Source organism: Nanorana parkeri, unplaced genomic scaffold (assembly GCF_000935625.1).
Source record: "Nanorana parkeri isolate BGI_ZX_2015 unplaced genomic scaffold, ASM93562v1 scaffold829, whole genome shotgun sequence".
NCBI lineage: Eukaryota > Metazoa > Chordata > Amphibia > Anura > Dicroglossidae > Nanorana > Nanorana parkeri.
Window position 1 is genome coordinate 724382 of NW_017307097.1, and position 14929 is coordinate 739310.

General features: G+C 39.9%; 1 protein-coding gene across 2 annotated transcripts in view; it reads right to left on the reverse strand.

The window, feature by feature from the left end:
- The window catches only part of LCP1 (lymphocyte cytosolic protein 1), a 21183-nt gene that overhangs the window by 760 nt on the left and 5494 nt on the right, over nucleotides 1–14929 (reverse strand). For both annotated transcript variants that reach the window (XM_018565301.1, XM_018565300.1), the window contains exons 6-14: nucleotides 14576–14741; nucleotides 13078–13220; nucleotides 10055–10150; nucleotides 9619–9814; nucleotides 9106–9184; nucleotides 6700–6814; nucleotides 3985–4118; nucleotides 2928–3051; nucleotides 975–1099 (exon numbers count right to left, since the gene is read on the reverse strand). In XM_018565301.1, the coding sequence (XP_018420803.1) occupies nucleotides 975–1099; nucleotides 2928–3051; nucleotides 3985–4118; nucleotides 6700–6814; nucleotides 9106–9184; nucleotides 9619–9814; nucleotides 10055–10150; nucleotides 13078–13220; nucleotides 14576–14741 (1178 nt within the window). The remainder of the gene's footprint in view (nucleotides 1–974; nucleotides 1100–2927; nucleotides 3052–3984; nucleotides 4119–6699; nucleotides 6815–9105; nucleotides 9185–9618; nucleotides 9815–10054; nucleotides 10151–13077; nucleotides 13221–14575; nucleotides 14742–14929) is intronic.

Below are 14929 nucleotides of genomic sequence, written 5' to 3' on the forward strand. Positions count from 1 at the left end.
TCCTGTAGCATATGGTCTCCAGAAAATTTTTATAACTGTAAACTTCTCTTATCTAAGTTAAACCTCCGATACCCATCCTGTGTCAATTATGCAGTAATTGCTTCAGTCATAAAAATATCTATAATTATTTGTAGAAGTAGATTCTACTGCAGGGACTTCAGTTCAGGAAAGATTGGTCTTTTGGTGAAGAGGATTAGTGCTAGGGTCACATAGAGGGTTAGTGTTAAACTATGTTATTAGGGAGGATTATTGCTAGGGGAGGGTTAGTGTTAGGGTTATGTTTACAGGTAGGGTTAGTGTTAAGGTTGTGTTTACAGGGATGTTTAGGTCTACAGTTGCAGGGAGGATTACTGTAAGGGTTATGATTACAAATGGGGGTTAGTGTGAGGGGTCATAGGAGAGGGCTGCGCAAAAAAAAAACTATTATTACCAATCTTCCAATGCTGAAAGATAATTTGTGCTCAATATATATATATGATCTTTAATGCATTCCACACTGTTATCTTTAGCTTAAACTAACATTAAAGTGACACTCTCACCCTTCCCGTTTAGGGAAAGTGTCAGTGTTTTTCCAAAGGCCTCTTCCCCTCAACCCATGAAGCCAGAATTCCCTCATTGTTTCTGTTTTCATGCTTCTGGGCATGGGGCATGGGCTTCTCCCATGTGACAGTGCTTGGGTCAATTGCTAGCTCTGAGCACTGTCATGTGATCCAGTGAAACCACCGCTCCTCTTAGCATCTAACACCAGCTCACACTAGGAATTTACTTGAGGGCCAGCAAGAGAGGCAAGATCAGTGCAGGAGTGCTTGGGCACGGTGAGTATCAGGTATTTTGGGGGGCTTTAATACTATACATGATCGGCCAAACATTTGTCAATTAAATAGAATTTCTTTATACCCTACCATAAAGCAAAATGTTTTCTTTTGACAAAAACATATTGTATTTATCAAAATATACTTTAATAGCACACGTACTTGGCATTATTCAGTTTCTCATCATCATTTAGGTCTTCTGTCTTCAGAATGTCATAGTTAATTGAGCCAGGTTGAATTGCATCAATTAAGTCCAGTACAGGTATGCTTGTGCTGATCTTAGGGTCCTTATATAAAGAAAAATAATTATCAGTGAAAATACATATTGTACTATTTTGTTAAATAACACTGTAGAAAACATCGTGACTTGCTATGAGTTACTGTGCTTTGCACTGCCTTTTTAAAAAATCCTTATGGTATTAAAACATTTTTTTATTTTAAAAACATTTAAGGGTAACAGCAGTTAAAAAAAATGGAGAATAAAAAGGAGCAGCTTTATTAAGCTGGCTGAGTCCACAAAATATCCACAGTTTGGCTGCTTTGAATATATCCAGGAGTACAGAACACACTACCTGATAACAATGCATCGTTTAACAAATGAATGATAACAAGTCCAGCAAATTTCCAAAGGTTTGCAATAGCAGCATGAAAATAAGTACAGCAAAGTGATACAAATCAAGAGGAGATTTCCAGGTGGTAAGACATTTTCCAATTATAAAATCATATTATTTACTGTTTTACCTTACAGAAGATATCCAAGATTTGCAAAAGCTAATCCTTGCAGTGGAGCTACCCCTGCACTGCAAGGCTTAAGTGCTTGTTTTGGTCTTGGGAGCAAGAATAGAAAAGATATACTCATCCAATTCATGATCACTCACCTCTCTTTCCCTCTGCTCCAGCTGTGGTATGTCTTTTGGCACCTTCATGTCTAATAGACCTGATAGCTGTGATTAGTTCATGGGGTCCTTAGACTGCCAGAACAATTTGTATTCTTTGCAGCCTTTAGGTAGGCAGTTTCTAAGTTCTTGGCTTACATATTTTAGACACACAGCATACTGCTGGATTCATTCATTTGATCCCCCCACTGAACTCTAATAAATACACAGATTGTGCAACATGGATTTGAACTGGCTACATTAGCTCTTTATTTAACCAATGAAACAATAATAAATACCCAAAACCAATTAAACCATATCCAATAAATAACGTGGATTGACTATGATCCAACTCTCTCTCCAGCTTCACCCCACCAACTCGAGAACAGCTCTAAATTGACCATTTTCCGCCTTCCCAATTGACTGAACCTTGATAAAGACAACCGACAACAAGACGGGAAGCACCATACCACCAGTTGGGCCCCACATTTTGTAACCATCCCACTATTCCACAGACCCCCAAAGACCCCCTACCAGTCAAGCTTCTGTGATAAATCTTCCTATAATCTCACCCAGCTGATGTAAAATAAATGAGGAAGGGCAGGTGGGAAAACTTTATTTTCTCAATCACGCTTATTAAATGATCCCTCAGCTCTCACCACAGCTCCTACCCCTTCAGCTTCTCCTAACCACTTGACCATCTACCTTCAATCAGGTAATATCTCTTGCACCTACACTGTCCTCACACACAAGTCTTTCCTGGAACTGTAGTCATGTAGCCCATCTGTTAATTTTTTTCCTCCTGGTCTGTCCTTTCGTCAATTTGTGAGAATTTTAAACTATGTGTTTAAGATGCACACCAGTCTGTCTGCTCATAAACATAAAAAGGCTGTGCTTGAGCATCATGCAACCATAATGAACTCGCAATTTTTTTATTTTTAGTATTTTGCTGTTGGTATGTAAATAGTTACCTGGTTGTGGTGCAAGACCACATTCAGGTAATCCAAGAGTACCAGTGTTTTGTACACTTTCAATTAGAGGATAAAAGATGTGAAAGTGTATCAACATAAATGTCTAAAACTACTGAGGGAGATACAAGCTGCTATATCTTGATTCCATACTCCACTCTCATGAAACATTTCTGTTGCTCCAAGGTCTGACCCAGGAAGATAAATTTGACATTTACCACTTACACACACACACATGACAAGGCACGTGTAAACAGTTTGTCAAGATTTACCTTGAAGCCAGAGATGGATGATGACTTTCCAGCTTCTCTGAGAGTTTCATTTACCCAGCTGATAATTGTGTCATCATTAACCTTCTGTCCACCTCCTATGCCTTCTAGGATATTCAGTGTATACCTGGAACAAAAAACTGGCATTAAGGGTATTTGCAGTATTATTTTGGCAGGATTAATTAAAACTCACTCTCAATCGCTTTGTCCCTTCAAGCAGAATGATAATACAAAAAGGTAGCCAGTAATATTACATGCTCATGTTTATTATATTATGCTTCTACGGGTAATTATTTGTATTTTCATTTGATCCTTATCCCAGTGGAGATTATGACATAAAGCCAGAATGAAAGAATATATAAGTACACAGTTGTCAGTGCCTGTAAAGTAAAAGCCCCTTGACCGCCCAATACTGTTGAGGTAAAATATTTCAAGAGCCCAAATGCTGCAAACATAACAGGTATCAACAATGATCCCCTGTGTTGCCAGCTTAATCTTCTCTTTGTTTATAATAAACTAACCATAGGCTAGGAGCTATTGCCTGATGAAGGGGGATCCTGTGTTACCCTGAAACGTTGCAACTACAGTATGTGATAATATGCAAACGCGTCAATAAAGGACGTATTCTTCAGTGATTTTGCAGTGCCGATGTCCTATGTCTTCTTCTTCGCCTTACAGTGACACTAAACTCAGGAGTTAAATCTTAAAAATCCATTCAAGTACCTTAACTATTAACAAAAATCTAACTTATTTGTGTATCACTCAGCTGTAGATCATCAAATTATCTCTGAATTGGTGCTGACACTGTCCTTTCTTCTGGAGAGTGGCTACTTTTGTTCCCCATGGTCCCTATGTGGGTTGTAAAGAAGCCACCACTCCACGCTCACTCTTGAGATAGACTATCATTTCAATATAAATTAGTAAACTATTTCAGTCCATAATAAGAGCAAAGTTAGTGTCACTTTAACCATCCTGCTTCTCTGCTTGAGTGTTTCTTTATTTGTTACCCTGCCCTTTCATTTTAACCCTGCCCTTAAGATCACAAAATCAACAGTTATACCTTCTCATCAACTGCCACATCAATGCAAGTGTGAGTTTCCTGTTGCCTTCATGCAGGTCCTGACCAGCAATACCGACCAAAGAAAACTTTGCCTTGCTCTTTCCCAGTTCCACAGCATAGTTACAATTTTCAAGCTAAAAACATTGTAAATAGTGGAAAACATTAGTAGAATACAAACATTAAAATATATTAAAGTGCAATGCTTTACAGCAGCATTTCTCCACCTTTTTCCAGTCACAGCAACCTTTAAAATGTAAAAAAGGTAATTGTAAAAATATTTTTTAAATGATGTGTGGTCCCCCCCAAAATCTATACCAAACTGTTATTCTAGAGAGGACCCTGTGTAAAAAAATGTGGGTTCCCCCCTTCACATCAGTAGTCTCCTTCACATCAGAGTCCCCCCTTCACATCAGAAATCCATGTTCATATGAGAGAACCCCCTAACGTCAGAGCCCTCACTTTACATCAGAGCCCCTCTCTTTTACATCAGAACCCCCACTTCACATCAGAATCCCCCTTTACATAAATTTCCCCCTCTTACAGATCAGAAGCCCTCTTCACATCAGAGCCCCCTTTACATTGAGAGACATCAGAGCGCAGTTGCGGCAGCATGTCAGAGGGCAGGAGGCAGACAGAGCAGGCCTGGATGGAAGCAGATTTCCATCCTCTTGTAAATGGATCCTGCCAAACCTGGATTAGCGTAATGTATTTCCATGGTGCTGGCAGCCTGCCCTAACGCTGTGAGAAATTTCAAGTTATTAATAAGGATATCAGATGGCACCACAGTTCAGAAAGTCTGCTTTAGAGTAACAATAACAATGGGGTCTATTCACTAAGCTGCCGTAGGCAGCCGAGTGAATGACCGACCTAAAGCAAAGTGAGCTGAACGCTGTTCGGCTATGCACTTCAGGCTGGTACGGCTGATTTCACCCGTATATCGGCTGAAATCAGCCGTACATCGGGAGCATGTTCGGCCGACCCGAAGTGCAGAAGGAGTTCGACTGTTTGACTCAGCCGAACCAACATCTGGATCGGCTGAGCCGAACCTCCGGCAGGCTATGCGCTGCTGTTCGGTCTATTCTCATAGATGCCGAACAGCAGTGAGTGAATAGCCGAATGAGCGGCATTCGGCTCGGCTGTTCTGCTCGGTCTCTCTGTGGGACCGAGCAGAACAGAAAAACAGTTAAAAAAGTAGAATAATAAAAATAGAAAGCGATTGTGCAGAGCTAGCAGTGACAGCTAGCCCCGCCCAACAGTTTTCTATTGGCCAGCGGTTCTGCTGCCGTCAAAAAATAGAAAAAAAAGCCTAACTCTCCCGGGTGCTCCGGGAGTCTCCCGCTCCCGGTCGCCAAGGAGAGAAACACTGTTTTTTCTTTTTTTTCTTATTCTGACACGGAGCCGTGTCAGAATAGAAAAAATAAATAAATACATTTTTGGCCATAGGAATGCATTGCTAGATTCTTATTGGCTAATTCAATTTGCAATAGCAAACTAGCATTGTACCCGCCCTCTGCTGCTGTCAATCAGTACTGGTGGACCTGATGGAGAACTGCAGCAGAGGGCAGTTGCAATGCTAGTTTGCTATTGGCTTTTGCAAATTTAAATAGCCACTAGGAATCTAGCAATGCATTCCTATGGCCAAATTTTTTTTGACACGGCTCCGTGTCAGAATAAAAAAAAAAAGGAAAAGCAGTGTTTCTCTGCTTGGCGGCCGGGAGCGGGAGACTCCCGGATGCGACAGGGAGAGTTAGGCTGTCTGGAGATCAGTGTCCCTGGTTAGCTGGTAACCAGGGACGCTGATGTCTATGCAAGTGGCCGGAGCCAGCCATAAGATCACGGCTGTCAGAAGCAGGCTGTCGGCCGGCCGCGTGGCCAGCTTCGGCTTTCAGCGCGGCTCAGCCGAGGCATATGCGTTCGGCTCGACTGAGCCGCTCGCCCAAGTTCGGGAGCTGCCCGTACAGCAGCCCTTCGGTTATGCTGAACCGAAGGGGTCCTGGGGCTGAAGCTAGCCGAAGGATCGGCCGAAGCTACGGATAGATCCTTTGGCTGCTTCGTGAATAGACCCCAATGTATCAGAACATTTTCCCTTACTACGTGGCTAACCTATTAGCTGCTATGCTGCCTAATGAGTTCTTGCTGCCTCTCTGCTAGTTTGTGTCCTGTTCTAAATACTTCAATAAAAAGAATATCTTGCTGCACTCCTTACCGCAAAAAAACAAAGACTGGGTGGGTGCTTGTAGTGACCATTCTGAGCCTGATGAAGGGGACCCTCTGTGGCCCCGAAAGCGCTTGTATTGGATGGCAATGTGCCATTAAAATGGATCATTGATTTACAACAATGGTGTGCTGGTGACATTATTTCCTTGTTCTGTTCTAAATACTGACTAAAGCTGGCCATACACCTTACAATTATCTGCAGATTTTCTGTGGGCAGATGGAAAAAGTGCAACAGATTGGCCCAGGTGGAGATTACTCCATCCACACAGTTAAGTGTAGATGGAGGAATCTGTTGCACCTTTTCCATCTGACCACAGAAAATCTGCAGATAATTGTAAGTTGTGTGGGCAGCTTAAATCTAGCATGACCGGCTCCTTTCCTACTGAAAGGGGGCTTTTTGAATCTGCTGTAACCACTATTCATTAACCACAAAAGCCTGCCAGTGATACAGCACAATTGTAACTTATATAATAAAAGTGCCTATAGTATGACAAATACCTTCTTCATTTTTTCTCCGAGTTTAGGGTATGGGGGCTTGTTTACCCTGGTCCAGTCCACAGGAACTTTGATTTTCTCATACAGCTGGAATATGATCAAACCATCATCAAGATCACTGCAGAGAAAACAACATTATTAGATTATTCTTTCACATTGCAAAACACAGCTAACACAGAAAATGAAAGGAAGTCACAATTCCTAGTGGGAGATAGCGTTTAAAGAATACTTCATCTCAACGACTAAGGCCCCGTTCACATTGAGCGATTTATTGCGCGATTTTTGCAGCGATATCACTCATATTTCCGCGCTATATCGCACTATGTAGCTTCACCAATACATTTCAATGTAGCTGTTCACATCTCGTTGCTCAATATCGCTTGTAGCTCGTCGCTGGTAGCTTGTCGCTCCTACATGACCCTTTTTTAGAGCGATTTTGAGCGATATTGCTCCTGATTGCATACAGCCCAATAGGAAGAAGTCGCGCGACACGTCGCTCAATGTCGCTCGTCGCTCAGTGTCGCTCAAAGTCGCGCGATTTCCATGTCGCTCAGTGTGAATGGGGTCTTAGCCTGCGCTCACTCGCAAGAATGGTTATTACTATCCTTAGACATCTCCAAAGCCTTTCAACGTATTAATTTGGTCTTACCTAATGTCTGTACTTGGGATGTCCCGATACCCCTTTTTTTAAGACCAAGTACAAGTACTTCCCCTCATGTACTTGCCGATACCAATTAACGATACTTTTTCTTAAAGGGACAGGTGAAATTTAAAAAGAAACAAATAGACTAATGATTTTAGGCCAATTTGTTTATGATTATGAAGAACTTTAATTTAAGACTGTTTTAGAACAATAAAACATTTAACCTATTCATGTTTTCAACTGCGATCGTGTGGGACCGCCCAGGCGGTATTTCGGCGGGAAACCGCGCAATCTGCCTTGCACGAATTAGAAAATAATGGCACTGCCAGCGCAATAGGCGGTGGTGTGCGATTCCATGACCGCCCAGCCATCTGCTCGGTTTTGTGCACGATGACCGGGCGGTCACAGATTGCACACCACCGCCGATCGCGCTGGCAGTGCCATTAACACGCCCCCCGACATCACCGCCGACATCTGGTGGACTTGCCTGATAGTAGGCATGCTTTCCCCTTTGCCAACAGATCCTCCTGTGTTACACCCCTTGTGTACCACAATATTTCTGGTAATCAAACTTCTTGGGGCATCCAGCTAATATACCCCTCATTATGGAACTTTTATGGATATTTTCTGTTAATCTTCTTTTTATTCTTGCCATGTTTTGTGCATCCATGGAACAACATGTCCCACCACTATTCCTTTTTTGTACTGTAAAATGTTCTCAATAAATTATTGTAAAGGAAGTCATTGATTTCCTGCAAACCCTGGAAGTGAAGTACAGGGGGGGAACATCTATGAAATCCTCCACCCTAGCATACACAGTTCTTCCCCCACACATAGCTCTTTCTCCAGTATCCATGTTTTTAAATACATTAAGGTAACCCACTAATTCTCAATAGGTAGTCAACAAGCCACATCACACACACATTTTTTTAAATGCACCAGCACTACAAAACACAGGTGCGTACCATCTCTACATTGTGGTGTGCAGTAACACCATGTGTAGGGGTGCATTTGCAAGGTACAATGGGTTACCAATCTACATAAATGGCACTGCAATACACTGTCAACTGTTTGTTATGGTAGACTGTGTTTTACTGTGTCTTACAGCAGCGCACAGATGTGAATTAAGGTTATATGAAACCTGCACTGAGAAAATATTGGAGTATGTCATTGCTGAACTTTTTTAAATTGCTACTTGCCAGGCTGTTTCTGGGTTCAGTACCACAACAATTAAACAGTGTGTGAAATTAGAGCTCTTGATCTGTATTCGTTTTCCATCTCAGACTCCTATGAAAACACTGAAGCCACTGGAACATGCCAGCCAGGTAACAATCATTTTCAGAAGGAGTCAATATCTTTCCTTGGCACAAGTTTACTTTAATTAACTTATACAATTAATTATAATAAGCTGATGTTTTACAAATATATCCATATCTTTAGTCATAAAACTGAAAAACCTATGAAATCTCTTTTTGTATAAAAAGGTAAAATGCATTCCAATGACCTTAGTATACATTTACTAAAGGCAAATAGGCTGTTCACTTTACAAGTGAATTGTCCCATAGCTTAGTGAATGTTGTGAAAATTCACTTTGCAAAGAATACCCAATCATGTTTGAGGAAAATAAAACAACAGGATTTTTGCTTGTACATGATTAGCTGATGGAAGTAAATAGAGCTTCATCTCATTCACTAAGCTACGTGAAAATTCCTTTGAAAAGCGAACAGCCTATTTGCCTTTAGTAAATTACCTCCATTGCTTCTTACCTGTACAGATGGTTTACACGGGGGTTAACACCAAGTGAATTCATCCAGTTCCTGAATGTCCTTTCTTCTCTTGTCTCACCTTTACAATAAAATCAAAAGAAGTTGAGCACAACTTTAAAAATGGATATGAATTCTGATTTTTTAATTATAAAATTATTATATATGATCTTAGCTAGATGACGGGAGCTTATTGGTGCGAAATCAGACATTGCATCAGTAGTCAATCAAGATGTGTTACTCCTAAAGTGGAGGTTGAGGTCTGGTGAGAGTGTTTGGATCAGAAAACTGACTGCACAGAATAACAGATTTTTGACAGGGAAAATAGCTCCTATATATTTTAATTATGTAATTACTGGATTGTCTGGAGTTCAGCTTCAGGATCACAAAACAGGGGTTTTGTTAACACTGACTATAAAAGTCAAGCATATTTGCAATTATAGCTTTGAACATCAAAACACAAAAAAGTGTTTAAATGAAGTATTCTAGAAATTAAAAAGTAATTGCTAGGGGTACCTTCAATGGAGCTCCAGTCAATATCTTGGTTTTCTGGCTTTTGTAAAGCTGGGTATTTGTTAAACAAGTTGGCAATAAAAGCTAAGTTAAGCTTTGGGTTTCCACGTACAACATCTGTCGCTGTGACGAACTGGCGACAGCCCAGCTGGTCTGCCTGTACCAGCATGCACTCTGCTCTCTTCAGGTCTTCTTTTTCCTGTTAAAAATGATAGCGATGTAATAAGTACTAGTATATTTTTCTAAATTTGCCTGGATATTGGAGTTACATGTTCCTCCCACTTAGCATTATGCCAAAATAACTTTTGCTAGTCAGAAAAAGTAAATGCTAAAAAAAATCGAAGTGAGATACCATACGGCTGTAGCAACCACTAATCCTAACTCTTTAAACTGACATCAGAACTTTAAGTACTTAGTTATTAGCGATAAACATTTTTACCCTGAGTCCGGTCATATCAATGTCAATTGCAGAAATGCCCTCCTCATTTCCTTTTGGAGCAATCTGATTAAGCAGGCTGTAATAAGCTTTGGAGTCCTATGGTGGAAACAGACAGAGTAAAAACATTACTTACCAATACAATGTGAAATAAAATAAACAGTAAAACATCAGCAGTGATCCCCAACCGGTGGCTTAGAAGCCAAATGCACTGTAGTTGTTGCATTCAATAGCATTGCAGCAGGTGCTTGATCATATTAATTAGGCCAACCTGATCTTTCTAATTATCTGAAATTATTATTCACATATCATAAAACGATAATGGTGATTAAACCTGTTTGGTCTAACTAAAGAAACTTGTTCAACTTTAAAGCTGCCCATCATGGAGTTTGGATACTAGTACTTTCTTCAGATAGAACTTTGTTGCTGCCATTGCTTGTACTAACCTCACTTGAACTCCACCTACCCTGACCTTGCAGAGCTCCCTGACTGCATGTTAGCCAAGGCCTGTCACAGTGGGGCCTTGGCTAGCCAGGCTACCAACACATGTATACAAAACATTCTCAAACAGTGGCTGTTAAAAGTGAAAAGTAATGCATCAGTGGACATGGATCCTAAATTAGCACTTGTACTATACAGTGTTCCGAAGTGGTGAGTGGAGACCAAAAAATAATCTTAATTTTTTTATAAGGTGAAGAGGCATGTACAATAGAGTTAATCTCAGGGGAATATTGAATAGGAGTCATGTGACATTATTTCATTTGTATTTTTTTTTCACTGTGACTTCATCCACATCCACTTTATATTAACGTGTTTCAGTTCAAATAAACTAATGAATCATGGCACCATGGCTTGCGGGAAAAACCTAGGGAGACGTCATGTCACATTGTTCAAAAATAAATGTTGTATATATCATTGCAGACAATTAAATATTTTCTTTGCACAAACATCAATACTACAATCAGGTGTAAAATTCCCCAATCTTCATATATCTCCTGTCCTTATTATTCTTAATAACCTCAAATATTATTTTTCAGGGACTAGGAACTTTCTACTTGTAAGTTGCAAACAGTTTGTAGATGAATAGTAATGAAAATATGGCACATATTATTGCATAATTCCATTCCCTGCATGTTGGTAATAAATTATGTACTTACGTGTCAATCTATAAAAAGCTTTAGACCTAAAGTGGTCCTGAACTCAACAAGTGAAGGTTTGTTATCCTTTAGGGAACATCTAAAAATGTTAATTGTCTCTAAGTTCTACCCTGAAAGATCTACCTTTAATCTTGAATGTTTCCTTAAAAATAGCAGTGTGCTTCCTCATAGCTGCATACCTGCAGTTCACATAAGACACTGCTACAAGTAACTGCTGGTATTACAAGATTTAGAATGAGATTTTTGATGTTACTACTAGACATGTGCATTTGGATTCTGAGGAATTTGCTGAGCCATGAAATTCCGTTGATTCGGTGAGTCGTCTGAATGCGAATGATTATATCCCCTAGTATACGAAAAACTATATTCGGGCATATAATATTTTTCGTATGGGCACCGCCATCTAGCTGCGTCCAATTTGGCGGCACCCATACATGTGTATAACATCACCAGACGCCAGAATCGGATGACGTCATGTGCTCAACCTCCAAGATGGCGGTCTGCATGCACAGAACGTGCCTATGACCAATATGGCCGCGGCTCTTTTATTTTTTTCAAATGTGAGCTTTTGGATTTGGCGGTTCGCTGCCTCCGAATGCGAAAACAGCACAATTATTTGTTTCATCAAACGAAACGAATGAAAAGCTTTTTCCCTTTCATTCGTTTAGTCTGAAACAAATTTTTATGCTGTGCACATTTCTAGTTACTACTGTGCTGTCAACTGTTCTCCTCACTGGAGATGAAGCAGTACCTGAAGTACAAGGAGCTCCCTGATTCTGCTTCATCCATTCTTTGGATCTGTTCTTCCTGTACCTGTCCTGCTGCTTTTTTGACTATTACTACACCAGTTATCAGATCACCAGTCGTCAGAGGGGCAGATCTGGCATGAGGAAGCACAGTCCTGCCTCTAAAAAGATGGCCACCTCCACACAGAGAGTGCAGAACAAAGCATGGTAAGTTAGTAATGGGGAAAAGATCAGCAGCAGGGAGAACACGGGTAATACTGGTGATTAAAGTTTTGCTCTCTACTTTCTATTTTCTTGGGCACAGCTTACACATTTCAAGTCCTCTTTAAGACCTATTATTCATTTGATATCTAAAATAATAGATGTAGTAATTTTATGATGTTAGGGGATGGCATATAATGATTTGGCTGAAATTTCGTATTACGAAATCAGAAAGTGCCAGTCAACATTTCCTTCTCCATGGTATCAGACTGAATTGCCATGGGAGCTGTTTGCTTGCTTTAGTATCAGATAAGGCTTAAAACAATGCTAGAATCTACCCACGTATAGCAGTCTTTAGCATCCTATAGTCTGTTATTAATTCAGCACCACCAGCATCTGGACAGCAGAATAAAGAAATTGTTAAAGTTACTATGACGTCACAAGCATCCTGCCCAAATCATCCTTCATACAAAACAAATGTAGTATTCGGTGTAGTCATTTAAAGGGATAAGTCAAGTAAAAACTGATATTTCATTTTTTGAAATACTGTACCACAGTGGAATTGTTCACACTCTAAATTAATAAGTCGGTTAGGGGCTCCAATAGCAATATTTACCTACCGGAATTCACAGCACTGTCTTACCCTACCATGAAGTTTCACTTCTCTTGTGCCATAAACTAAAAGAAAACTGGCAGAAAGGTGGAGACTCAAGTGAGAGCAACCAGAGAACATCCCTACTAGACTTTCTAAGAGATGTAAGAAACCAACTGGTCATACAACAAACCATTATCTATCCACATTCATTCTATTCAGTGTTTCATGTGAAAATTAAATGTTTGTCATGGCTAAATGCTTGTAATCACTCTGAAACTCCTCCCTGATCTAGGTGCTGTATGGCCTGATGGGCGGAGTGCTACAAACCTTGATGTCTGAGCTGAAGTTATTAATTTTGTTGCATCCAGCATTTTCCAGATGGTAGTTAGCCCATCTCAGGAGTAGTTCTTCTGGAGAAAGCTTCATGAGATCCTCCAGGGTTTCTCCTTCTCGTAACAGAGCAATTAAAGCTATACAGGAAATTGGATTGAAAACTCATTACATAAGAGCAGATGCACTCTATAAGAATATTTACACATTATCAAACATTTTAATAATACAGATCAAGACATGCATTATTCAGAAATGTTTTTTGGGGTGACAGTAAAAAAAAAAATGTTCTAAGCAAAAACTAGGCTTCAGATTGCCAGTCTGCCTTATTTTCTTGTTAATATATTTGCTGCAGGGCTCAACAAGAAGCCCTCCAAACCCAGGCACACTTTAGTTTACGGATTTCTTTATTTTTGGCACTAAGGAGCCCATGGTGAAATGCGAGACATCTTTCAATAGGTTGTTGAGACTATACACTGTATTGTGGGATGTACTTGCGGTCTTCCTCTGCTCTGACGGTTCAGTAAAGTCATAATTTTCATCCTTCCAAACACCCAAGGAGACTTTAGTATTGTATTACATAATACACATCAGCACTGTGTACTGCTATCATTTTTTTTTAAAACAGTCACGATTGGGCTTTAGAAAAAAAAAAATCTAAATATTTTGTTTTTAATTATAATTGCATATACCTGTGAATGATGTACTGTATATTTTCCTCCTTATTTAGCTTTACGTGCTTTTTACATGCTAAGAGACAAATGTTCACCAAGGTCTGAATGCTACTGCTCTATCTACTTCTTAAACTCTTGCGGTGTCCTCACTCAAAAGGATAGGGGATTCAAAAGAGAGTCCCTTGTATTTAAAGCACAACAAAATGCCTCATTTTAGTAATATAAGTAATACATATTATTATAGTATTCAGCACAATAAATCACGTTTTAATTTAACATACCTTAATATATATTTTTCTCCACCTTTACATGCAGAATAATCTGTTCAGTTAAGATAATGGTGGCAGGATATGGGAAAAAAATGGCACAGGCATTGTACAATAGATGACTTATTCTCATGGTTTACATCTTCCTAGAACAGTTGCTGCAACTGATTGCTATTATAACATGTATAAACCACATACAGTTATAGGAGTACAATACTTCTGGTGATAGTGGTCATATAGGAAGAATGTGACTCTTTCATTAGAAGCAGTTATGCTCACATATGGGGAGGATGTGTGTTATCAGCAGGAGATCAGGTAGTTGACAACTGCATGGTTTTGGGTGATCACTTACGTCTGACCCTTTAGCTCAGAGGGTCAGGCACAGGCAAAGTAAATAAACCTAATGGGTTCTAAATATTTTACAGAATATATCTGCATACGTTCAGTCAGGACTAGCTATCTATCTTCCAACAAACAATCATCAATAATAGCACTCAATGCAGAAAGCCTTACAATGACTAGAACAATAGAAAGAACTGAGAATATATCCTTTACCTTCATTCCTGCTGAGCTCAATGTCCGCAAACAACCCAATCTTGATAACCTGCCACAGAAGTCCCAACACCAAGTATGGTTTCCCTTCCTTCAAATCTTCAGCCCCAATGTTTACTACATGACACCCAATAGCAGAGGCTGAATTGAGCGCTAGATTCAAATTTTCCTGTAGCAAAAAAGAAAAAAATGAAAAAAAGAATATCTCCCAATACACCCTGACACCTTTGTTACTAATTTTGAAGTTCAGAGACATACAATTTTTCATCTATTAAGCCAATTCTGCTGAAAAATGTTGTAGGGTATTGTAGGGGGTTACCAGGTGTGTCACTAGCATAAAAGTCACCTGAGGTGGGG